Consider the following 25,528-nt stretch of genomic DNA (forward strand, 5'->3'; position numbering starts at 1 on the left):
CTAATGTTGTTACATCACTTGGCTGCCAGCAGCAGCATCCGCTCAGAGGGTCCGCCTTTGAGGAGCATCAGCTAGAGCTTGTCCATATTGTGCATATACAACATCTTAAATCGGCTGAGTCACACCTACACCGGCGGTCTCAGTTATAACAATAAAATACGACCATCAACAAGGATTAAAATAAAAAAAACGTTAGCAGGTAAGGGTTGATGTATTAGTCAATGCCATATACAAGTTTATCGTTCTTATTATGATAAAAAGTGCTAATTGAAAGTAACATCCAAAGGATACTACAAATTATGTTTTATTTGCGAGCGCTCCTTCTGGTATCATATAATGAAATTAACCAAATAATCCACGTTCCATATCTATGTTATCAATTGCAGTGGGTTTGAAATGCAGGCGTGTTTTTGTTTCAGGTCAGAAATGATTGGCTACGTTAAGATAAAACTAAAACAATCATATGCCATTCATAATTTAGACGGCGCATAGGCCTACATGTATTCATCATACAATCACTATTGAACGCCATGTCCTTCTCCGAACAGGTTTTACACCCTATCGTCTCGAAAAATGGTTAAATTGGGGAATAATTTAAGTGACAAAAACAACGCCAAAACCGTCTCAGAAGATGGATTCGACACCATTCCCCTCATAACACCCTTAGATGCCAGTCAACTGCAGTTCCCTGTACTCGACAAGGTAATATTTATTCGAGTGAATTGAAAGCCTATTGGTGCAGTATTACTCTACCCATCGTCAATGTTTTTATGGAGTTTTTTTTTACAGGATGAAATAATATGAATGTGACCATCTAAGGATCCAATAGAAATAAACGTAACCACTATTTTGTCAATAGCCTCAAATAAAAATCTATCAATCTATTCACCATTACACACATGAAGGATATAGCCTACAAATGTTACACCTTCGTGCAGGCCTATGATCAGCATTATTTATTTACATCTTGGCATTTGCCATTGTGTTTCAGGTGGTGGTAAAGACCAAAACAGACTATGATGGGGAGCACAAGAAGAGCAAGCTGCACACACCCAAGATAGCAGCTTTCTCAATAAGCATCATTGAAGGGGTATCTGAGCGACTCAAAGTAAGATATGTTGTCTTGTTCTTCACCCAAACCCAAGCCCCCCTTGATTAATTCAACTGTTGCCATGGCAATGGTCTTGTAATTGTCATGTCTCACTCAGTTTTTTTTTCTCAGTTTTTTTTAAAATTGAACCTTTATTTAACTAGGCAAGTCAGATAAGAACAAATTCTTATTTACAATGACGGCCTACCAAAAGGCAAAAGGCCTCCTGCGGGGACGGGGGCTGAGATTAAAAATAAATTAAATCAAAATATAGAACAAAACACACATCACTACAAGAGAGACAACATAACAGTACATAACGAGTGACCTAAGACAACAACATAGCATGGCAGCAACAGATGAGTTTACATCGAGGTCTTTGAGAAGCAAATTGCTAGGCTACAGATCACCCGAAGAAGCCACACCTGCTCACTATCTAAGAGTGGTCCATCAAAAACACCATGACATCCCATAGCACAATTGATTTCTATATCTGTAGTGCTCAAATGCTCTTTGTGGTATTTTCCAGCTCGCTATGCTGATATCTTTGTATGTGAAGTCTTAAGGCATAATCTGTTATCAGATAGGGCAAGACATTTACTTTTCTGTAGGCAATATGCACACTGTAGTTGAAAGGGACATTCCCTACCTGGTTTCTTTTTTGTCTGGCTCCATGCTGGTTTTGCAGAGCAGCCCTTGATATCAATTCTTTAATGATTTCCGCAAGATGTTTCTAACTCTACTAATAGAGAAATATGACATCATCTACATCCTGGAAAATCAGAAGGAACTCTTAGTAAACCTCAGTGTCAATAAAAATCGATGATATAATACACTAAGTTTGGGCCCGTGATCAAGACAAAATCAGGTCCCATATTTATAAAGTGTTCCAGAGTAGGATTGCTGATCTAGGACCAGTTTTGCCTTTTTTATTACACTGGTCTTAGTACAGCACTCCTTCTCTAAGACGCTTTAAGAATATGGGCCCTGGCCTCATAGCTGAGGCTGGCATAATTGACAAAGTGATTTTCCTGACAACTCTCTCCCACTCCCCGCCTCCTCAGTTCCTTGAAACGCCTGTAGCCATTGCATAATACCCTGGAGATGCCAGTGCAATGTACTTTTACTCTTTTAAAGACATCATGAGTCTCACTCTGTTCAGTGTAACGTCCAATACCTATTCCCTAATCAAACCCTTAGACATGTCTTGATGAGTCCCAGTAGAGCTGAAGTAATAGGATAGGTGCAATTAGCCCTCTGGCCCCATATTCATAAAGTGATTCAGAGTAGGAGAGCTGATCTAGGATCAGATCACCCCCTGTCAATGTAAACGTATTCATTATGATCTAAAAGGGAAAACTGTTCCTGGATCAGCATGCCTACTCCTTATACTGAGACGCTTTATAAATACGGGCCATGAAATAATTGGATTGGTAGAGGCAAAATAGTAATAACTCCGCCTATCCCTGTGGTTCGGCAAATGCAGATTCTGTCATATTTCTTACACCCATCTAGTTCAGTAGTCTACCACAGAGTAGTATCTAGTGGCTAGCCGTCTAGGGATTGATTTGGGCTTGGGCATAGTGTGACCTATCAGTAACCCAGAGATTATGTTTGTGTCTCTCATCTTCCTAGGTCACTCTGCTGGTGATTTGTGCTTTGGCATTTCTGGTCTGCGTGATGTTTCTGGTGGTCTATAAAGTTTACCAGTATGAGCAGCCCTGTCCAGATGGCTTCATGTACACGGTAAGCTACTACAGTAAGCATCCCACTGGGCACACACTGGTTGAATCAACGTTGTTTAAATGTAATTTGTCAGCGTATTGTGACGTGGAATCAATGTGGAAAATGCATTGGATTTGAAAAAAGTCATCAACCTCGGCTCGGTTTCCCGATAGTGATGAAATTTAGGCTTATGGACCTTAGGCTTAACTATGCATCATAAAAATAACTTCTGAAGATGTCACACCCGTTTCCCAAAACACCACGCAGTGCACTCGTTACAAAGTTCAACTTAACTGAGTTGCTTCAGGAGCTGTATTGTGCTGAAAATGATTCCAGAATATAGGCTAAAGAGCTCCCTGTTGCTCTTAAATTTTTTTACACAATAGCTTTCCCACCATGACAATAAATGTTCTGTAGTCTATTATGTATGTAAGTGTTTGTATTATGTTTGTCATGTGTTATAAGTGTTTACTCGTACCATTTTTGTAAGCAATCTTTGATTAAGTAAAATCTGAATTTTTCAGTTTGTCTAAACTGTGAGCAAGAATGAATAAAAGTTGTTTGTTTGCTATAGACAATATCAGCTTGACCTAAAAATAGGATATGATGACAATGGTTTTTCGTAATTGCTCAACAAATCATTGTAGCCTAATGGCAGGCAGGAATTGGGCTTCAAGTAGGCCTAACAGATATTCTACAATTAAATCATTAAACAAATAGAATAATTAAACACGAAGTAGCAAGTTAAGCGACTTTGCTATAGACCTAATATGTTGACCTTTAGGTTATTGGTTAGGTTACAACGAAATGCGTCAGCTTCTAGATAATAGTAGTCTATAGGTCTAATAGATACGAATATGGAATAGACTCAGGTGTAGCCTAATGGCTTAATGCTAGGTAGGTCTATCAATTGCACACGAAAGTGCTGTCAAACATTTAACCTAAATATATAATAGCTAGATTATTATGCTATTTCAGTTTTCATTAAAAAAGCAAATTCATCTTTGCTTTGCTTGGTTAAAACATTGCACACTTTTTAGGCCATTCAACGATGACGTTTTCGGCGGTCACAGAGAGACAGATAAACATCTTCATTCTATGTTTAGCTGAGATTTTCTATGTGTAAAGTGGGTAAATGGTGATCTAATGATGCACTTAGCTGTTCTACGAGGGGTCTGAGGCAGGCATTAGATTACGAGCAATTTCAAGTACAGCGTTAATAAAGACAGTTTTGGGAAACGGCTCAGAAGTTCTAAGGATTAACTTAGCCTTAAGATGCTTTTGGAAAACCGGGCCCAGGATTGTTTTCATCTCATTTCAACCAGCATTGTAAACATTGAAATTGGGGTAAAACGTCAACTTAAATTCATTGACTTAACCTGATTAACAAGTTTTTACATCAATCTAATTCCAACATAATCATCAGAACTATGTATATGTAGAAATTGCATTGACAATTCCATGTAGAAATGTTTATTTAAAAAAAATCATACATCAATATATATTGGGTGGTTGAAGTTCTGTAGAATTTCATATTTGATTCGACATTTGACCTTGTTTCACTGTTGATAGTAAAATTATATCAATGTCATTGTTTCAACATCATTCTATCAACCGAAATAAATAGATATATTTAAATCAAATGTGAAGCCACAGTCCAATAATTCCTGACTGAACAGGGACTCCTACTGGAATATGAGGAGTAATGCACTTCAGTGAGAATAAGTCTACCATCCAGACTCATACCTCTATGTTTCCTGTTTAGCTTTGGAAACAAGCTGTGTTCGATTCAGCTGAGCTATAATGTTAACACATTTAGACAATGATCAGCTTTCATACTCTTTTGCGTAGACAACCTAAATGACCCTGCATAGCTGAAAATAGAGCATGAACGATATGGGATTTTTGGAACCGATAACGATTCAAATTTTAGAGTGGAAATATTCGCAGATAACCCATATCTGCCAATATGTCTATTATTATAGCTAGAATAAAAATATATATATTTTCTGTATGGATTGTGCTTAAAACAGCCCTTTGACAATACTCAGAAAGCTGATTTCTTAAATTTGAGGAAATGACATTAATGTAAGTGCCACACAGAATTTAGGTGCACCAGAAAGCTGAGATTATTTAATGGAAAAACTGTTACTCTAGTGAAAGGAGGATAAACTGCACTGATTCCAGCAAAACTATTTTTCACAAAGCTCTGAAAACTGAGCTGCCTCATGCTGGGAAACGACATAGGACACATTTTCAATGTATTATTTATTTAGCTATGTTTTCATCAATTGTAAGGCTATTGCCACTGAATTCTGGTAGTTGTCACTTGAAAGGAAAACTATCAATCACAAAATGCGCCGCTGGCACAGCGTTGCCTCAGTGATAGGTCCTTGCTATCTGGCATCCTTGGGTTGTCCCTACTCCATTGAAGTTGACATTTAAAATGGTTACGGTTCGGGTTTAACGAATGTATGTCCTAAGGATCCCAGATATCACTAACCCTCCATGAACGCCGTCAAGTACACAGCTAGTTATCTGGCTAGTTAGTTAGCACACGTCATGGAAATGGCGATTAGTGAAACGTGAATTTGAACCAGTGCCTATCAAGTGACAATGAGTCCATACATCAAAACGTAGCTACGAAGCGCTACTTTGTAACCTGCTATGTTTTTTTTAGTGTCTCTAAAAAAATTGGAATGACAGATCTTGAGGAAGACCCTTTGCAAAGAGCAAATATAACACCAGATTTCGCTGGCTTCACTAAAGGGCTGTAACTTTGTGTAGGGTGGTAGTGTCCTGTCTTGCTGTAGCGCACCAAAGCAAGATAGGCTTATAGCCATGCAAAGAGTGCCCTCTTCAGGACAAATAATAAAATGCAACAACAACAAGAATTTAATTATATTTAAAAAAAATAAGAACTTTTCTTCGCATTTAATATCGGTCATTCTCGGTGGATTAAACGGCGATACAAATACATCGGTAAAAGGTTAATATCGGCGGATATTATCGGTCACCGAGAATTACGTTTCTTTCTAACGTTTCTTACACAAGCTGTATGTGAAAGTAAATTCGGAGTGATGTTGGGTTTATCTAGGCTACATTGACATCTGATTTGCCCAAAGGACAATCATTGGTTCATGGCATATGGATGATCCATGGATGATTGGATCGTTCGAAGTAGTTACCATTAGCCCTATAAATGGGATGCCAAATGCATGATATTAGTAAAAAACTTTTACCTTTGGATATTATCTCTGGTATTCATTATAAGTGGCCCGATTAAGAAATCATAGGCTCTGGGGCTCTTTTTTTTGGTTGTTACCTGTATGTGCTTGTCATAAGATTTAATCCAGAGTTATTTAAAAAAAAATAATGTTTTAGAAACAAAATTATGCTCTCTGCTGTATTTTGAACATTGAAAGTGGACTCCTGTCGGTTTTTAAAATTATTATTCTCTGCCTCGGGCCCCCATACACTTGTGTAAGAAAAGTTAGTTACTTTTAACTATTCAATGTTATGTAGGTAGTCTATGCAAATGAGTATGGAAGCTGATCAATGTCTGAACATTTTGGCATGATAGCTCAGCCGAAACGTACACAGCTTGTTTCCCAAGCCAAGCAGGGTACATACAGTGCATTCGGAAAGTATTGACTTTTTCAGACCCCTTGACTTTTTCCAATTTGTGTTGCGTTAACGGCCTTATTCTGAAATGTATTAAATTGTTTGTTTTTCCCGCCATCAATCTACACACAATACCCCACAATGACAAAGTAAAAGCAGGTCTTTAGACATTTTTGCAAACTTACACAAAAAATTAACTGAAATATCACATTTACATAAGTATTCAGACCCTTTAATCAGCACTTTGATGAAGCACCATTGGCAGCGATTACAGCCTCGAGTCTTCTTGGGTAAGACGCAACAAGCTTGGCACACCTGTATTTGGGGAGTTTCTCCCATTCTTCTCTGCAGATCCTCTCAAGCTCTGTCAGGTTGGATGGGGAGCGTTACTGAACAGCTATTTTCAGTTCTCACCAGAGATGTTCGATCGGCTTCAAGTCCGGGCTCTGGCTTGTCGAAGAGTCCCGAAGAGAGTCCCAAAGCCACTCTTCCATTGTCTTGGCTGTGTGTTTAGGGTTGTTGTCCTGTTGGAAGGTGAACCTTCTTCCCAGTCTGAGATCCTGAGTCCTCTGGAGCAGGTTTTCATCAAGGATCTCTCTGTACTTTGCTCCATTCATCTTTCCCTCGATCCTGACTAGTGTCCCAGTTCCTGCTGCTGAAAAACATCCTCACTGCATGATCCTGCCACCACTATGCTTCAACATAGGGATGATGCCAGGTTTCCTTCAGATGTGACGCTTGGCCAAAGAGTTCAATCCCCCCCCTTATCGCTCAGTTTGGCCTGGCAGCCAGCTCTCGGAAGAGTCTTGGTGGTTCCAAACTTCTTCCATTTAAGAATGATGGAAACAATGACGTTGATTAAAACATACAATTTGACTCTCAACATTGAAACATGGTCAAATAAAATGTCTAATCAAATATAAAATGAAACAACTTCAACCACCCAACGTTTCAATGTATACATAGTTCTGAAGATTATGTTGAAATTAGATTGACGTAACAACCTGTTCGTCAGGTTTAGTCAATATAATTACGTTTTACTCTTATTTCAATGCTTACGACGCTGGTTGAAATAAAATGAAAAAGGTGCTGCCGGATTATATTTAAAAAAAATCGAATGTACTTTTCCACATTGATTCCACAATGCATTGATAAATTATGTTGAAACAACCCGTGTTTGCCCAGTGGGATGCCTCTTGTAGGTACCAATGAAGACCTTCTTTCAAAAGAAATGCAGCATACAGTTGCACTTGCAAGACAGAACTTGAATCAATTCTCCTTTTTAAAAATATTATTGGCACCTTGATGTTATCTTCTTTTCAGCGACAGGTTTTCACAAGCACTTCCAGGTCTTATCTTGTCAACATTTGTAGAGTTCTGCCTCTTGTTCCTATGCTAAAATCTCTCTCTCTCTTGCAGCAAGGTCGGTGCATGCCGGCGGGGATATACGGCTACTACCCCCCTGGTGGTCGCGGGCGTCTCTTCACCATCATCAACCACTACAACATGGCCAAGCAGACCATCACCCGGTCCGTGTCCCCGTGGATGACCGTCATGTCAGAGGAGAAGATCACCCAGCAGGAGACCGAGACCCACCAGAAGCTGGCCTAATCCACTGGGCTGTATTCAGAGAAGTGAAACGTTAAGAATGCTACAGATACAATTGCAATGAATAGAGCCGACCTGATGCCCAATTCTACATGAGCGCTAATCATATGTGTGCTACAAAATGTGTTTCTATCTCAGCGTTCTGTAACGTTGCAGCCTTCTGTACTAGGATCACCATCTAGCCCTGTGAAAAACTCCAAATCTGGAAAAGCGTTGGAGCTAAAATGATTGTTCCTGAGCTGCACCAGTTTTAATTGTTATTGTAGAACTGCAATATATCAGAAAAAGTATTGTTTAAATCAGTTCAATTATTTTACAGATGCCTTTGTGTAAGCAGACTGGAACAGGGGTTGGAGGGATATTGGTTTTGCTTGAATAGCATCCGCGGTTAGTTAAAATTATTTGAGGTGAGAACACGCACACAAACACGTCTTGCCACATACTCGTTGACAAAACGTATTTTTACACAAAGTAAAATGGGGAATAAAATCTCAGTAACCCAAATATAAACTGACTGAACCATCTAGTGTCTGTGGAGCTGGTTTAACCACACATGCACGCATGACTTTACAAGGCTTCTGCATTTCACACAAGCAGACTGTCTTTGTTACAAAAATACACATGAAGTACTGTCAGAGAATGTCCTGTTTAGCCCTTGAGATCCAGCTAAAATGACTGATAAAAAAAAATACCGTTTTGCCTCCCCTATTTGTGGATGAATGGGGTATGACTCACTTGAAGATGCATTTTGATGATCAAAAATCATGTCCTATTTGGAAGTCAAATGACTCCAATGTGTAGATGAGTTTTAATTCTGGGTCTTGCTCAGTAAGCATGAAACAGGGGATCACATTTTGAAACGGGGAGATACTACCTAAACTTATCCAATAAGAAATGCCCATTTTCTGTTTCCGTTTCAAAACACTTTGCAACGCTGTGCTATACTGAACACGGCCCTAATATGACGCTCACCATATGACTGTAGAGCTCACCTTTATTGTGGACACTGTTTGATCAGGCACTATGTCAAGGTCTTCAGAAAGCATGTGAATGCTTATTGTCACTGCATAGCATATCCCATGTCTTGTTGTTGATACTGAATGTTTTTGCATTGCTCTTGAATGTAACGTGTAATGCCATTGAATAGGGTTCTGTAGTAGTCAGTCACCCTAAAAGGCAGTCAAGTCATACAGATATACCAGAGTGAGGGATGCGTGCAGTGCAACTCTAAAAGCACCATATTTGACAGGAGAAATCTTCATTGCTTAAAAAAAAAACGATACAATGACTTAAACAGAAGTACATTTGATGCTGTTTTTTTGGGGACAATTGAGGAAAATGGATTGGCTTTGAACTGTACACCAAATATCTATTAAAATGCACACATTTCACATCAACCTTGGAGTAATCCATCATATGTTAAAAAAAAGCAATGAAGTTCCTTCATGCTCATTTCCAAAGCCAATTATTTGGATTGTGGTTCATGCCATAGGCCCAGATTTCTAGATCTGTATACTATTGTTTTGCCATGGTCTAGACTAGAGAATGGCTGAAGTACAATCCATATAATATATCAACTAGTGAAAGTGTGGATTTCTTGCTGTAATTTGGGGAAATAAGAAAAGAAAAATGGAAAATGTCATTCTTAAGTAGTGCTTCATTTTATTGGTGATCGGACCAGGTTTTTACACAAGCAGTGTAAGGTGCAATGTGAAGTTATACCAACACAAATACTCCCATTGATTGATCATAACCACCATCTTCACACAAACAAAAGGCTTACACGCTCATTGTAACTCAATAACTATTCTTGAAAATATCCCATCTGCAAAAGCTTAGCCTTAACTCATGGTATATTAGTAATTATTAGCCGGGTGGTTTGAGCCCTGAAAGCTGTGGTATGACAAAATATACCACAGCTAAGGGCTGTATCCAGGCACTCCGCGTTGCGCCGTGGATAAGAACAGCCATTAGCCGTGGTATATTGGCCATATCCCACACCCCATCGGGCCTTATTGCTTAATTATCTCATATCTTCTAAATGTGTACATACCATTGAAATAAATACATATGAAAGACCACAAGGGTTTAAAAAAACATTTTCTTCATCTCAACAAAGCATAAGTACAATATCAAGATCTCAATACAGAAAGAAAGACTAATAGTTCAGAAACCACTTCCATCCTTTGAGAAAGACAGCAGAGGACAGTTGCTGTTGATGCAATAACAAGCGTAGTGGTCAGTATGTATGCGATACCGACTGCCCATATATACACAGTGCAGGTGGATGACAGCACTTTGTATTCAGCCAAAAGCGTGCTTTGCTGAACAGGAAGAGTTACCTAGTAACATGCATTTACACTGACTTCTAGTGGCTCGCGTACGGTTGACATGTAGTGAAGTCGTCATCAAAGCACTGGTCTGGGGTCAGTTTTCTGGGGGAGGGGGGGGGGTTTAGGAAAAGCTGGTCCTATACCCAACACTCTGTCCATCCAACCATATACTTCAATATGAAGGGCTAGGCCCGGGCTGATGTCACTTCCTGGTTCTGCCAGGTTCAGGGGGTTAGCTGTCGTACCAATCCAGGAAGAGCAGAGAGAAGGAGCACATGACAAGGAAGAAGAGGATCCAGACACGGAATCCAGCATTGTTTTTGATGGCCTGGAAACAAGTTAAGCGTACAATGAAACATACAGAGCTAAAACAGATCACTGGCTGTGTCGAGCAACCTCAAGAGTCAGTTCTGAATATTTGGTTTAAAAAAAATTGTTATAAAAGTTATATCCAATGGAAATCTATAAATACAACAATATACAGTATAATGAGTAGGGCAAACTACTGGGGTTGTTTAGCATAACCTGCCATTACCTCTCGGATGTCCTCGTTTCCCTCTTTAACGTTTTCAGTGGCTCCCACAACTAGCTGATGGATATTGTCGATCTCAGTTTCCTGTGAACAATGCATCGACAGGAAATAAGTAACACACACTAATAACACTTTATTAAGTGGGATGGGCGTTCTTTTCAATAGAGGCATTTTCCTTCAGGGATGGCCAAATGGAGGTCACTCACTTGCATTAGCACCTTCTCCGCAAAGATCTCCTGGAGTCGCGAGATCTCGACGACCTTGCCCTCGATTTGCCTGAAAGACATTCGGGGAGGAGATTGACTCATCTTTTTCACCTTTGTTTCATCTTTGCTTCACCTCAGTCATATCTAGAAATGTAGTCGTAAAAAAAAATGGTCTGAAGGACTGATTAGACACTCACCTGACTTCATCTACTAGGTTGCTCATCTCACTCACCAGCCTCTGGTTCTCTTGTTCAAACTAGACAGAGTGAAACGCATGTATTGTAAATGCTGTGTAGAATCTGACCCATCAGACAACAACATAAAGGCAATAATATAAGTAACACAGAGAGAGAGAGAGAGAGAGAGAGAGAGAGGGAGAGCACATAGAAGCATACACAACATCTCTGTTCCATAGTTCCATACCATCTGCATCTCCTCAGGCGAGAGCTCGTCCTCCACACGGCCCTGGCCCTCCTCCCACAGGCTCATGTTGTTCTCCGGTACCTCCGTCACGCTCCGCTCTTCAGGGAGAAAACACAAAGGGAGAAATACACCCCGTCTTCACTTCAAACTCACACAAACTTCAAGTCACTCCTGTGACTGTCATAGCCATTTACTTTTCGCTCTATCCATTTCCCTTTATCACACAAAGCCACTCCTTTCATAACCATCCCTTTACCTCTATCCATTTCCCTTTATCACACAAAGCCACTCCTTTCATAACCATCCCTTTACCTCTATCCATTTCCCTTTATCACACAAAGCCACTCCTTTCATAACCATCCCTTTACCTCTATCCATTTCCCTTTATCACACAAAGCCACTCCTTTCATAACCATCCCTTTACCTCTATCCATTTCCCTTTATCACACAAAGCCACTCCTTTCAAAACCATCCCTTTACCTCCATCCATTTCCCTTTATCACACAAAGCCACTCCTTTCATAACCATCCCTTTACCTCTATCCATTTCCCTTTATCACACAAAGCCACTCCTTTCATAACCATCCCTTTACCTCTATCCATTTCCCTTTATCACACAAAGCCACTCCTTTCATAACCATCCCTTTACCTCTATCCAATTTGCTTTATTTTAAATACAGAAGTCGACCATTTTCATTCAAACATTTGAGTTTTAGGCACTTGCAAATAGCGCTAAATGTCAAATGATTATACCGGCAGTAGTAAATAAATGAAAATCCATCAGAGAATAACATGTTACATGTAGAGATGTGTGGGGCTGTAGATAAAGACAAAACACCATATAAATAGTCGGCTGTAGTGACTCAAAATATATGTTCTTTCCATCCAGAGTCTCTTTGGGAACTCGTCTTGGTCTCTGTACTCACCACCACCGCTGCCGCTGCTCTCCTCCTTAGCTGTTTTCTCCTCGCTGTGCTGCTCCGCCGGTGAGCTTCTCTCTACCGCCACCCTACTGTGGTGGTGCTCTGGCTCTAGTCTGGACCTGGAGTAATATCAAAACACCAAAGACAAGGTCAGGCTTCCTAAAAGCCCCCCGAAAAAAACACAAGGCAAGGTCACAGCATATATTATGGAGATAGCTTACTGCCAAAATGTTGTCAATGAATGAAGAATCATTCACAAATAAACGATGTGTTATGAATATACATTTGTCAGAATTCAACTCAACGGTCCCCGAAATCAAGAATTCTGTCAATAAATTAATAACTCAAGGTATTTTGTTCCATAATAGATGTGATTACTTTTAACCTTACATTGCAATTTGTTAAACTTTAAATAAAAAATAAATAAATAAATAACTTTAAAACACTCACAGTCTCTTCTTGTCCACCACTCTCTTCACTCTTATAGCCCTCTGCTCGGAGTAAAGCTTGCATACTCCTGCAAACAGGAATGATCAACACAAATCCGACATTGTCGACATTATTACAAAGTACTTACAATATGCACTGACGTCAAATATATTGTGACGTCGCCAATGAGCCCACCTCTCAAATATATCTCGATGAGGTCGAGGACCGCCCCCCTGTGCTCTCTGATCTGTGTCGGTATGACCTGCTTCTCGGCTGGAAGGGCGACAATAAAGGACAAAAGGGTTCTTATTATTTTGTATTATACAGTATGTCTCGTCATCATTCAAGATGGCATAGCAGTCAGACGCCCTTTGTCCTCGTCTTGTCGTGTCCCGTGTATATACAGTGGGGCAAAAAAGTATTTAGTCAGCCACCAATTGTGCAAGTTTTCCCACTTAAAAAGATGAGAGAGGCCTGTAATTTTCATCATAGGTACACTTCAACTATGACAGACAAAATTAGAAAAGAATTCCAGAAAATCACATTGTAGGACTTTTAATGAATTTATTTGCAAATAACGGTGGAAAATAAGTATTTGGTCACCTACAAACAAGCAAGATTTCTGGCTCTCAGACCTGTAACTTATTTCTTAAGAGGCTCCTCTGTCCTCCACTCGTTACCTGTGTTAATGGTACCTATTTGATCTTGTTATCAGTATAAAAGACACCTGTCCACAACCTCAAACAGTCACACTCCAAACTCCACTATGGCCAAGACCAAAGAGCTGTCAAAGGACACCAGAAACAAAATTGTAGACCTGCACCAGGCTGGGAAGACTGAATCTGCAATAGGTAAGCAGCTTTGTTTGAAGAAATGAACTGTGGGAGCAATTATTAGGAAATGGAAGACATACAAGGCCACAGATAATCTCCCTCGACCTGTGGCTCCACGCAAGATCTCACCCCGTGGGGTCAAAATGATCACAAGACCGGTGAGCAAAAATCCCAGAACCACACGGGGGGACCTAGTGAATGACCTGCAGAGAGCTGGGACCAAAGTAACAAAGCCTACCATCAGTAACACACTACGCCGCCAGGGACTCAAATCCTGCACTGCCAGACGTGTCCCCCTGCTTAAGCCAGTAGATGTCCAGGCCAGTCTTAAGTTTGCTAGAGAGCATTTGGATGATCCAGAAGAAGATTGGGAGAATGTCATATGGTCAGATGAAACCAAAATATAACTTTTTGGTAAAAACTCAACTCGTCGTGTTTGGAGGACAAAGAATGCCGAGTTGCATCCAAAGAACACCATACCTACTGTGAAGCATGGGGGTGGAAACATCATGCTTTGGGGCTGTTTTTCTGCAAAGGCACCAGGATGACTGATCCGTGTAAAGGAAAGAATGAATGGGGCCATGTATCGTGAGATTTTGAGTGAAAACCTCCTTCCATCAGCAAGGGCATTGAAGATGAAACGAGTCTTTCAGCATGACAATGATCCCAAAAACACAGCCCGGGCAACGAAGGAGTGGCTTCGTAAAGAAGCATTTCAAGGTCCTGGAGTGGCCTAGCCAGTCTTCAGATCTCAACCCCATAGAAAATCTTTGGAGGGAGTTGAAAGTCGGTGTTGCCCAGCAACAGCCCCAAAACATCACTGCTCTAGAGGAGATCTGCATGGAGGAATGGGCCAAAATACCAGCAACAGTGTGTGAAAACCTGAAGACTTACAGAAAACATTTGACCTCTGTCATTGCCAAAGGGTATATAACAAAGTATTGAGATAAACTTTTGTTATTGACCAAATACTTATTTTCCACCATAATTTACAAATAAATTCATAACAAATCCTACAATGTGATTTTCTGGATTTTTTTCTTCTCATTTTGTCAGTCATATTTGAAGTGTACCACAACAGAAGCTAGCCAATTCACTGGCAAACGTTAGTATTCAGCTAACCACGGTTGGCGGTCATCAGCTATCCTTTAGCTCAAAAAGCTATCACCAGTTTGGTACAACGCGACTCAGACCAGAGCATACCGGACCTATTTCTCTCCATATCCCTGGATTTCTACCGCAAGCTCTGGACATTTACACCTGGATCTTGCAGCTAGCTAGCTGCTATCCGAGTGACTATTGGCTTACGTCGGTCCCGGAGCAAACATCAATTATTCCGGAGCTAGCCAGCAGAAGAGTTCCATCTGCCACTCCTGGGCTACAATCACCTATCCGGACTCGTTTTACTACGGACGCGGAGCCCCACCAGGCCTTCACGACTGGAATACCGACGTTATCTGCCCGAGGGCTTATTTCACTGTAGAGCCTCTAGCCCTGCTCATGATACCTTATCCAATCTTTCAGTTCCACCACCCACACATGATGACATCACCTGGTTTCAATGAAGTTTCTAGAGAATATCTCTCTCATCATCACTCACTGCCTAGGTTTACCTGCACTGTATTCACATCCTACTCTCTGTTTCCAGACGTCCTAGATGACCAATTCTCATAGCTTTTAGCCATACCCTTATCCTACTCCTCCTCTGGTGATGTAGAGGTGAATCCAGGCCCTGCAGTGCCTAGCTCCACTCCTATTCCCCAGGCGCTCTCTTTTTATGACTTCTGTAACCGCAATAGCCTTGGTTTCATGCATGTTAACATTAGAAGCATCCTCCCTAAGTTTGTTTTATTCACTGCTTTAGCACACTCTGCCAACCCGGATGTCCTAGCCATGTCTGAATCCTGGCTTAGGAAGACCACCAAAAACTCTGAAATCTCCATCCCTAACTACAACATTTTCAGACAAGATAGAATGACCAAAGGGGGCGGTGTTTCAATCTACTGCAGAGATAGCTTGCAGAGTTCTGTCCTACTATACAGGTCTGTACCCAAACAGTTTGAACTTCTACTTTTACAAATCCACCTCTATAAACAAGTCTCACACCGTTGCCACCTGCTATAGACCACCCTCTGCCCCCAGCTGTGCTCTGGACACCATATGTGAACTGATTGCCCCCCATCTATCTTCAGAGCTCGTGCTGCTAGGTGACCTAAACTGGGACATGCTTAACACCCCAGCCATCCTACAATCGAAGCTTGATGCCCTCAATCTCACACAAATGATCAATGAACCTACCAGGTACCACCCCAAAGCCATAAACACGGGCACCCTCATAGATATCATCCTAACCAACTTGTCCTCTAAATACACCTCTGCTGTTTTCAACCAAGATCTCAGCGATCACTGCCTCATTGCATGCATCTGTAATGGATCAGCGGTCAAGCGATCACTCATCACTGTCAAGCACTCCCTGAAACACTTCAGCGAGCAGGCCTTTCTAATCGACCCGGCCCGGGTATCCTGGAAGGATATTGACCTCACCCCGTCAGTAGAGGATGCCTGGTTATTTTAAAAAATGCCTTCCTCACCATCTTAAATAAGCATGACCCATTCAAGAAATTTAGAACCAGGAACAGATATAGCCCTTGGTTCTCTCCAGACCTGACTGCAATTAACCAACACAAAAACATCCTATGGCGTTCTGCATTAGCATCGAACAGCCCCCGTGATATGCAACTTTTCAGGGAAGTTAGAAACCAATATACACAGGCAGTTAGAAAAGCCAAGGCTAGCTTTTTCAAGCAGAAATTTGCTTCTTGCAACACAAACTCAAAAAAGTTCTGGGACACTGTAAAGTCCATTGAGAATAAGAACATCTCCTCCCAGCTGCCCACTGCACTGAGGATAGGAAACTTTGTCACCACCAATAAATCCACTATAATTGAGAATTTCAATAAGCATTTTTATACGGCTGGCCACCTGGCTACCCCTACCCCGGTCAACAGCACTGCACCCCCCACAGCAACTCGCCCAAGCCTTCCCCATTTCTCCTTCTCCCAAATCCAGTCAGCTGATATTCTGAAAGAGCTGCAAAATCTGGACCCAGACAAATCAGCCAGGCTAGACAATCTGGACACTCTCTTTCTAAAATTATCTGCCGAAATTGTTGCAACCCCTATTACTAGCCTGTTCAACCTCTCTATCGTGTCGTCTGAGATTGGAAAGCTGCCGCTTCAAAGGGGGTGACACTCTAGACCCAAACTGCTACAGACCTTTATCTATCCTACTCTGTCTTTCCAATGTCTTCGAAAGCCAAGTTAACAAACAGATTACCGACCATTTTGAATCGCACCGTACCTTCTCCGCTATGCAATCTGGTTTCAGAGCTGGTCATGGGTGCACCTCAGTTTAGGACGCTCAAGGTCCTAAACGACATCATAACCGCCATCGATAAGAGACATTACTGTGCAGCTGTATTCATCGACCTGGCCAAGGCTTTCGACTCTGTCAATCACCACATCCTCATCGGCAGAGTCGATAGCCTTGGTTTCTCAAATAATTGCCTAGCCTGGTTCACCAACTACTTCTCTGATAGAGTTCAGTGTGTCAAATCGGAGGGCCTGTTGTCTTGGCCTCTGGCAGTCTCTATGGGGGTGCCACAGGGTTCAATTCTTGGGCCGACTCTCTTCTCTGTATACATCAATGATGTAGCTTTTGCTGCTGGTGAGTCTCTGATCCACCTCTACGCAGACGACACCATTCTGTATACTTCTGGCCCTTCTTTGGACACTGTGTTAACAACCCTCCAGACGAGCTTCAATGCCATACAGCTCTCCTTCCGTGGCCTCCAACTGCTCTTAAATACAAGTAAAACTAAATGCATGCTTTTCAACCGATCACTGCCTGTACCTGCCCGCCCGTCCAGCATCACCACTCTGGATGGTTCTGACTTAGAATATGTGGACAACTACCTAGGTGTCTGGTTAGACTGTAAACTCTCCTTCCAGACTCACATCAAACATCTCCAATCCAAAGTTAAATCTAGAATTGGCTTCCTTCACTCATGCTGCCAAACATACCCACCTGTAGCACGCGCTCCAGCAGGTATATCTCTCTGGTCACCCCCAAAACCAATTCTTCATTTGGCCGCCTCTCCTTCCAGTTCTCAGCTGCCAATGACTGGAACGAACTACAAAAATCTCTGAAACTGGAAACACTTATCTCTCTCACTAGCTTTAAGCACCAGCTGTTAGAGCAGCTCACAGATTACTGCACATAGCCCATCTATAATTTAGCCCAAACAACTACCTCTTCCCCTACTGTATTTACCTCTTCCCCTGAAATATTTATTTATTTCTACTTTGCACATTCTTCCACTGCAAATCTACCATTCCAGTGTTTCACTTGCTATATTGTATTTACTTCGCCACCATGGCCTTAAAAAAAAAACTTTAAACTTTACCTCCCTTACCTCACCTCATTTTCTCACATTGTATATAGACTTATTTTTCTATTGTAATATTGACTGTATGTTTGCTTTACTCCATGTGTAACTCTGTGTTGTATGTGTCGAACTGCTTTGCTTCATCTTGGCTAGGTCGCAGTTGTAAATGAGAACTTGTTCTCAACTTGCCTACCTGGTTAAATAAAAGGTAGAATAAATAAATAAAATAAAAATGTCCAGTACATGCAACCCAATGGACACACACACACACACACACACACACACACACACACACACACACACACACACCTTCAGAGCGGAGCTGCTTGATGGCCTCAGAGCAGGTTCTCATGAAGATCTGGGCGTCCTGGTCGATCTGGTCTCGCTCATTGTCTGTCATCCGGGTTAGGTCTGACGAGATGAGACTACAAAACACACAAAGCAATTGAAAGGAAACAAATCATATTTGGACCCAGGTTGCTGTAATGAAGGTCTGCAGATTCTCTACAGTTAAATCAAAGTGCTAAGCCTATGTTGCCCTCTAGTGGATTCCTAATTTACAGCTCATAGATCATTCCCTCAGTTCAGGATGACTGACATGCTCATTTTTCATTTTCTGTCAAAGAAACATGAAAAAAGGCACCCAGACCTTTCCTGTGTTTGCAGTGTTTAATAAATTAAAAAAATCCAAATAAATACTTAAGTCAATTCTATGGGAAGATCACATAATGTACTTCTTCCCATGTAAACTAATATGTTTTAATTTATTACATTTTTAATGCCCGTGACAGGTTTTTAGTCACAATTCTTTTTTTGGGGGGGGGGCTAATAGATCCAAATTGATGGCTCTAAACTAAGGCAAGAAAATGTGAAAACGTTTTTCAAGGCCCGCCCTGCGAGCGCGCACACACTGCCCTCGGGGCCTTGACCAGATGAAGCCTATGATTAGTCCCAGGGCGTGATTTGCTCTTCACTTGGTTGCAGCTCAATTATTCCACCCAATTAGACTGAGTCTCCAAAAGACCACCCCACTCGCTACTGACCTTGTGCCAGCGCCTGCCTTTCCCAACCACCCACCTCAATTAGACCAGTCAGACCTTAGAGCCTGCAACACAGCCTGCAGTCAACTCTGTAGACAGACAGACAGACAGACAGACAGACAGACAGACAGACAGACAGACAGACAGACAGGACAGAGAGACAGGACAGAGAGACAGGACAGAGAGACAGGACAGAGAGACAGGACAGAGAGACAGGACAGAGAGACAGACAGACCAGACAAGACAGACGCTCCGCCCAATTTGGCCCCTAAGCCTATATAACTACTGCTTAGGCTTATGGTGATTAGTTAATGCCATCTACTTCTTTGACAATGAAGGCTCTAGGGTTGAGAAGGTTAAAACCTTTTTTGGATCCTTTATGAGACTGATGTTTCAAAGAGGAAAAAGCTCAATCAAGTTGTCAAAAGGTTAGATACATCCCAATCCACGTGGAGGCCGAGCTGAACCTTTCCTGGAGGATTTTCTTTAAGACAAACATGTGAAAAGGGATTAGCCCTACATCTTATAGCCACATGAAAGTCACCGTTGAAAACAGACAGTAAAAAGGGCAGGGTTTGGTGACCTGAGACGAGGATTACCTTCCAGCATTCACATAGTCCTTCCTGTGCTGCAGCAGAAAGTCTTTCAGCTTGGTGATGTTGGAGATCTGTCAAAATGAAGAGAAAACACATTAGAGAAGTCTATCAATGTCTTCATGTCTCGCTCTCTATTTGTGGGCCACATCTCTTTTCCTCTTCATGATGTTGTCCCTGTCATGTCTTAAAGTAATGATGGACAGTCGTTTCTCTTTGCTTATTTGAGCTGGTCTTGCCATAATATGGACTTTGTCTTTTACCAAATAGGGCTATCTTCTGTATACCACCCCTGTCACAACACTACTAATTGGCTCAAACGCATTAAGAAAGAAAGAAATTCCACAAACTTTTAACAAGGCACACCTGTTAATTGAAATGCATTCCAGGTGACGAACTCATGAAGTTGGTTGAGAGAATGCCAAGAGTTTGCAAAGCTGTCAAAAAGGCAAAGGATGGCTACTTTGAAGAATCTCAAATACAAAATATATTTTGTTTTAACACTTTTTTTAGTTACTAAATTATTCCATATATGTTATTTCATAGTTTTGATGTCTTCACTTTTATTCTACAATGTAGAAAATAGTAAAAAAATAATAAAGAGAAACCCTTGACTCAGTAGGTGTGTCCAAACTTTTGACTGGTACTGTATGCATGCATGTATATAATAATAATAATTTTTTACACATTTTCTCCGCTCCTGACTGCATGTGCTGCCATAGAAATAGAATGAATAGAACGGGTGTCCCCATTCAAGTCAATAATGGCATAATGGGTGGACTGGTAGCCATTATGAGTGTATCCATAGGAACAACGCTAGGTTGAAGATGACAATATTATATGTCTCGCACAGCCGAATGCTGCAAAGACGTCTGAGAGGTTGGTGGATTTCATTCATTCACTGGTAGACCAAAGAGTTCGTTTCAGGCCCTGCTTGCATGTCTCAAGTTAGGCCTTCCTTTAAAATGACCAAACTTAGCAGTCATTGACTGTGACAGGCCACCTTGTCCATCTGTCTCGCTCTATCCATTCTGAATTTTACAAATTGATATTTGTTTACCGCAGGACATACCAAATTCAAACTGCCAATTTTCTTGTTAGCCTAGCTCATGTAAATAAAATTATACTCTTCTATACACTGTTGCTCCCTGACAGAAAACATTTAAATACGCCTGAAATGTAGAATCTGTCGACTATGTATCACAGATAAAATGTCCGGGAAGATGTGTGCACAGGAAAACCAGAGGAAACTCTGTGGAATCCAATATTTGCTCCTATAATTCGGTTAACATCGAAAAACCCTTAATTGCTTCCCCATCCACAGAGTGGAGCGCAAGAAGGACAGACTACACACACAGCAGGCTCTGTTTGTGAAAATATAGGTCTTTTTTTCTTATGAGAGAATCCAGACAAGCGCCATGTTGAAAATGACACAATGAGTTCGACTGTGACAGAGACCCAGGGTGAGCGGGATTATTTTTCTAAAGCCAAACTACGCCGTCTTCGGTCCAGTTTTTTTCTTCTAATGACCGTAATTACCAAATTGCTGCAGTGGTAAAAGCACGACCTGGGTCTTGGTCTCTAATGGCGACTCTAAAAATATCAACGAGAAGAAAACGACAGGACTTTGAAAAGAAAAGGTTAAAAATAAAAAAATAAATACAGAGCTACAATTTGCTTGAAACCCATCACCTCTCCTAGGAAGCAAATAAGCATAGATGACTCGAGGTGTGACATTGCTTCAGAGCAATTAGAACAGAGCAGGTTTAAGATAACCGAGTAAAGGGCTGTGGCGGTGAGTCGACCCTTGTAATAATACAATTATCAGGGGTCAAAAGTTAATCGTTGTTCAGAGCACTTGTGAAGGGGTTGAGTGAAGCACAATGTTCCCATGGTTGAAAGGCAGGAGTGTGTTGTTGTCTGCTGTCTGTGTTGTTGTCTGCTGTCTGTGTTGTTGTCTGCTGTCTGTGTCGTTAGATTCAAGATGAATGCCCTGTCTGGGATGGGCAACTCCAATCCTCAGGGGCCTGAGTGTCTTTATTTTCCTCTTCTCCCAGACACTGACTATATAAATCGCAGCTATAAACCCATATCATGCTATTTTGGCATACACTAGATTACTAATTTGCTATTTGAAATAATGGGCTACATTCTGCTTTTGTATCACACCTTCTCACCAGCAGGTAGCAATAGGCTGCCAGTATTGGATCCCCACTGGCTTTCAGGAGAGAACAGAGGAGAAGAGAGAAGATGTCAAGAGTGCTGGTTTGGGGGGGGGGGGGGTTGATCTGTCTCCTGTGTGTATACATTTGGGCTCAGATTCCCACTGCAACCTCCAGGGTTTGCAGGGGGTCACCGGGATCAATTGCTCTTGTAACTTAAGACTCTAAAGAGCTAGTAATACCTAAACAATGAGGAAGGGGGTAGCCTTGTGCTTGCGGCTGGAGGAGAGTGCGTGTGTGTCCCTGCCAAAGTATGCGAATGTATATGAAATGTGCTTGTGCGCGTATGTTGTGTTTGGAGCGAGGCAGCAGGAGGAGACAGTCTGCCGGGCTACATCTAATCTCATCATCATCAAGGACCCCCACTTTATCTTCTCACTCTCTCCTGCCCCTCAGCCTGTACGAAGCGCAAACAAACCATCACAGTGCATTATTATAAAAATGTTAAATATTTTTTCTTAAGTCAGTCTGGGTAGGCTCTTTATTTGACTAAAACCAGGTAACTGAGACAATTTGATAATGATCACCCAGACTCCATTGCTTGACCCCGAGCTGTCCATTTTGAAGCCTGTCCAAATCTGATTTGAGATCTATAGACTATAACTAGCCTAATTGTTCAAAGAAGACACTATGAGAAACACTTAAAGCTCTATGCAGTGGAGGGGACGTCGCCACATAGATTTTTTTCACTGCATTTACTCTTGAGTATTAGAAATTGAGATTTCTGGTCAGTCACAGCAACGCAGTCAATAATCTACACTCGCATTCAAAGGCAATCTAGGAGCTTTAAAAAAAAAAATGTCAAAGAATGTGCATTTTGTAGGGTAATAATCTGGACTACAGCAAACATTCCTAAACATCTCAGATTTCAAAAGAAATAGAGAAAAATACATTAAAACCAAAATAAGTTTTATTGTTTTAGTTAAAACTAGGCCTATGAATACTGCGGTGTTCCCATAGCAGACTCACGGCGGCAGGATGATACCGGATGTCACTGTTTTCAATGAGATGACGACAGCAAATTCTGCCACAAAATACCATCCACTGGGTCCACTTTGTGGTTCAAAGTGCTTTATTTATTCAGTTAAAAATGTTGGCCGTAAGTTAGCGTGTTCTTCTAACCAGCTAACCAGGCCAACTGCCAAGAAACGTACGGTAGTCCACGAGTTTTCATGCCATCCAATCCGACTTTTTTGAGTTACATACTTCAACGCAGCACAAACGCAGAACAAAGTATAAGTTTAACGAGGAGACCACTGTCGTTCTCCTGTTGCTCTAATGTCAGATGTAGAGTTTTTGCCCTCGACAAGTAAATTGTTTCTGAAAACTCAACAGCAGCATATTGTTTTGCAAATGCATCCAAGTTGTGCACATCACTGTATTTAAAAACATTATTTTCCTTTTGAACGTGTTCACTTGATGAACAAAGGCTCTGAGGTTTAATCCTGTTCAAAGCAGCGCTCTCTCCCGACTACAATGGATGCGAACAATGTCAATTTTCGAGCTTCATTGAGAAAGAAAGGAATTGGGAACACATCAGACATCCCCTCAGAACCTCTACCCCTTCACTTATTTTAGCCCAGTCTTTGTTTTGAACTTTAATGGAAAACATGACTAACAAACCTGAATGTTGTGTTGTTTGTTGGGTAGTTGAGCAACACTAATGTTTGGTTTTGTTGCACTTCAGGGATTCATTGATGAAACACACAGATGGACACATTCCCCTCGAGGCCTGTGTATATGGTGCCCACGGTAGAAAAGACTAGATTAAACTAATGTAGGCTACCCAAATGCAATTGTTAACTGGTAATTAGGTTTGCCTAATTCTTTGACACATGTTCAATGTTTATCGTGTCTTTGTGAAAAAGGTTTGTACGGAACAAGTGATGAGGTGAAAATATATTTTTTAAATGAAGTAAGCTTTTATGCAACACCTTTTTGTTTGTCCTATTACAAAAGCCCTGAAAAAGTTTACAATTGTTTTGAGAAGACACTTTCCCCTCTAAGGTTTGTTCTGGTTGTCCCTGAGCCTGAGAGTGGATGTTCCCTAGTTTGTGATTGAGGAAATTTTTCTGCCTATTTTAATACAGATATGTTAAATAATAACCTAATTGAGAATGTTTGAGTAATCAATTATCCTATTGATTACTTATTGTCTTATGTGACCTAGGCCTATTTGTCAAGGAATGAGCCTCATTGCTTAATTAAATAATGACGTTATGGCTCATATCAATCTGAATTTTGCCTATAAAGCCTGTGTCTCTGAAGCAGTACAGTATTTTTGTTACAATTACACTGTTTAGTCTGCCAAGTATCTGGATTTCATCTCGCTGCCCCCTAAGTTTGACACTCGTCCACAGACATGTGTTTGTGCATTTACGTCTCCATATTTTACACTTTATTTTTTTTAATTAGTTTTTTTACCAAACTGGCAAAATCCCCTTTCTTGAAATGTCTGTGGGGGAAAAGCTAGATAAGATTGTATTCTGCACTTGCATTTTATGCCTCAAAATTATATTTTCCTGGCCTCCGTGCGAAAACAGAGCAGAGATTAAACCAACTGGTAAAGACGGTGTTTAGCAGGACATTCAGATCAGGTAAATCCCCTCAAATCCCAACCTGATGGTGATAGAATGCAGTTGAGTGAGTGAGAGAAATATAGATATATTTATACAAAATAAAAAATACAAAATAAAAACTTTGTGGGAGATGAGACTAGTGAGACTACAAAACCTAAATCACTGATCATGACAGCGGATGCAGGTTCATGGCAATTATTGTGGGGTGACATGCAAAAACTTGCTCTGTGTCAAAAGGGAGAAGAGGAAGCAAATGGGGTGAAGAGATTTGTTCAAATTAGGTGTGTGATTCTCAGGTAATGGGGCCAACAAATATAGCCTAGGCTTGTACCTTATCTCTTAGCCTAACAGTTAGACTATGGCTTTCTATTTTTAGAGCAGCTACATTCCATCAAAGCATCACATTTACTGCCCTGTGTAAGCACTTCAAATCCTTAGATTTTGACAGAAAGTGTTCTTCCCCCAATAGGAGAGACTGTTTTAGGGAATTTCTCAGACATTGACAGTTCACTTGCGAACAGAAAAATAAAGTCTGAAAATGCACCCAGGTTATCAAAATGTAACTCAATGTTTTGAGAATATACCAGATTATAATTTCCATTTCAAAATACGCCATGAGAGGGCAACCCCTACCTCGCTCAAGTTGGGTAATAAACACATATTTCTAAGTGCTGACTGATCACCTCACTTTTCGGACATTCAAAGAAAACACAGTAAAAAGCAGTCCATTGTGGAACGGCGCTCCTGATTTGAACAATTTCGGGGTGACCTCCTGCATTTAAACACGAGAAGAGCAGCCTGCTGTGGAGATGAGGAGTAGAGCGGTGAAACTGAGATCACAGTGCCCCAAACCGACCCCTGAGGTAAAAGATTCCCTCCCGATCACCGCACCCCAGACACTTACTAGCCGCTCTTACTAGTC

At 41.1% G+C, this 25,528-nt stretch overlaps 2 protein-coding genes across 3 annotated transcripts in view; one reads left to right on the plus strand and one right to left on the minus strand.

The window, feature by feature from the left end:
* On the plus strand, positions 1-9,340 carry LOC109892114 (neuronal vesicle trafficking-associated protein 1). Its single transcript, XM_020484538.2, has 5 exons — positions 1-199; positions 549-702; positions 992-1,108; positions 2,726-2,836; positions 7,859-9,340. Exons 2-5 carry the CDS (start codon positions 574-576, stop codon positions 8,048-8,050), a joined length of 549 nt encoding a protein of 182 aa, XP_020340127.1. The 5' UTR covers positions 1-199; positions 549-573; the 3' UTR covers positions 8,051-9,340.
* LOC109892123 (syntaxin-18) overlaps positions 9,337-25,528 on the minus strand; it is a 20,871-nt gene continuing 4,679 nt past the window's right edge. Inside the window, exons 2-12 of one of the 2 annotated variants that reach the window (XR_004210207.1) lie at positions 19,812-19,879; positions 18,482-18,597; positions 13,088-13,165; positions 12,914-12,980; positions 12,467-12,582; positions 11,542-11,639; positions 11,316-11,374; positions 11,119-11,188; positions 10,916-10,996; positions 10,049-10,708; positions 9,687-9,966 (exon numbers count right to left, since the gene is read on the minus strand). Coding sequence is in view for 1 of the 2 variants with exons in the window: in XM_031826342.1 (XP_031682202.1) it covers positions 10,613-10,708; positions 10,916-10,996; positions 11,119-11,188; positions 11,316-11,374; positions 11,542-11,639; positions 12,467-12,582; positions 12,914-12,980; positions 13,088-13,165; positions 18,482-18,597; positions 19,812-19,879 (849 nt within the window). In the remaining variant the exon portion in view is untranslated. Of the gene's footprint in view, positions 10,709-10,915; positions 10,997-11,118; positions 11,189-11,315; positions 11,375-11,541; positions 11,640-12,466; positions 12,583-12,913; positions 12,981-13,087; positions 13,166-18,481; positions 18,598-19,811; positions 19,880-25,528 lie in introns of both variants that reach the window. The other variant, XM_031826342.1, reaches the window with a different exon arrangement.

Source organism: Oncorhynchus kisutch, linkage group LG1 (assembly GCF_002021735.2).
Source record: "Oncorhynchus kisutch isolate 150728-3 linkage group LG1, Okis_V2, whole genome shotgun sequence".
Lineage (NCBI taxonomy): Eukaryota > Metazoa > Chordata > Actinopteri > Salmoniformes > Salmonidae > Oncorhynchus > Oncorhynchus kisutch.